The sequence below is a fragment of the Gavialis gangeticus genome, unplaced genomic scaffold, assembly GCF_001723915.1.
Source record: "Gavialis gangeticus isolate Ggan-Ray unplaced genomic scaffold, GavGan_comp1, whole genome shotgun sequence".
Lineage (NCBI taxonomy): Eukaryota > Metazoa > Chordata > Crocodylia > Gavialidae > Gavialis > Gavialis gangeticus.
Window position 1 is genome coordinate 28,646,672 of NW_017728995.1, and position 1,282 is coordinate 28,647,953.

The 1,282-nt window shown below is 63.1% G+C and overlaps 1 protein-coding gene across 1 annotated transcript in view; it reads left to right on the top strand.

The window, feature by feature from the left end:
• The first annotated feature begins 92 nt into the window (after nt 1-92).
• The window catches only part of LOC109288043 (DNA-directed RNA polymerases I, II, and III subunit RPABC3), a 3,299-nt gene continuing 2,109 nt past the window's right edge, over nt 93-1,282 (top strand). Inside the window, exons 1-3 of the mRNA XM_019503381.1 lie at nt 93-221; nt 329-412; nt 525-618. Of these exons, the coding sequence (XP_019358926.1) occupies nt 149-221; nt 329-412; nt 525-618 (251 nt within the window). The 5' untranslated portion in view covers nt 93-148. The remainder of the gene's footprint in view (nt 222-328; nt 413-524; nt 619-1,282) is intronic.

Genomic DNA, 1,282 nt, shown 5'->3' on the forward strand with positions numbered 1-1,282 from the left:
GCGTGAAACGCCCTCCCGAGCGGCGCTTCCGCCCCGACCCAGCACTTCTGCCCCGCAAGGATGAGATACTTCCGGTGCGCCGACCGGAAGCGGAAATAGCGCGTGGCGCCGCGGCGGGCGCCGGACAGAGGGGAGCGCAGCCGCCGATATGGCTGGGATCTTGTTCGAGGATATTTTCGACGTGAAGGACATCGACCCCGAGGGCAAGAAGTTCGACCGGGGTGAGCAGAGTCGGGACAACCCCCCCCTCCCCCCCGCTGCACGCGCATCACGCCCCTTTTACCCCAGGCCACGCCCCTCCGGGCCCTGATCCCCGCTCTGCCCACAGTGTCCCGCCTGCACTGCGAGAGCGAGTCCTTCAAGATGGACCTGATCCTGGACGTCAACATCCAGATCTACCCCGTGGACCTGGGTAGGTGGCGGGGCTGGGTGGGGAAGTGTACCCCCCTCCTTCCCAGGCGCGCGCACAGCCGTACCGGGGTGTCGCAGCCCCCCTGCTCCGGCGCTGACCCCGCGGGTTACAGGTGACAAGTTCCGCCTGGTCATCGCCAGCACCTTGTACGAGGACGGGACACTGGACGACGGCGAGTACAACCCCACGGATGACCGGCCCTCCAGGTAGCGGGGCAGGCACGGAGCTGGTAAAGGAGGGGGAAGGAGCGGAGCGGCAGCAGGGCAGCATGTGCTGTCTCCGTTGGGGGAGACCCATGGTTCCTAGCGCTCCTGATGGAGCTTCCTCGTGGAGGGTCAGTAAAAGAGCCCCGCTCCTCCTCCTGGCCTCTGCGCAGCCTTGTCTGCTTGCTCCTTCCTTTCTGCCTGCAGCCTGGTTTTGTTTCAAACCTCTACCTTGTGTATTTATGGTGCTCCTCCCTGCTGCATCCGACCGGGTCGCTGCCTGTTCTCTCTGGGGCTCTGTGGTTCTTGGCCAGGGCTCCGTGTCAAGGGCACAGATACATCGTTGGCATATCAGATCAGCACCGATTTTAAAAGGACAATTAACATTATCGGTGGTCAGCTTTTTTTGGGCAGTGTAGCTGATAACATCACCGACTAAATGCCACGTGCATGCAAGCAGCTGCAGCCTGCGCTCCACCAGGAGTGCAGCCTGGCACTGTGGAGAGCAGCATCTGACTGGTAAGTCTGTGGGAGGGAAGGGGTGTGGGGGCAGATTGAGGCCCCCACGGTGAGGGAAGGAGTAGGGCAGGGGCAGGCACTGTACAGCTGGGGCAGTGAATGGGCCCCCAAGGTGAGTCACGGGGTAGAGCTGGCTCCAGGGAGGAGG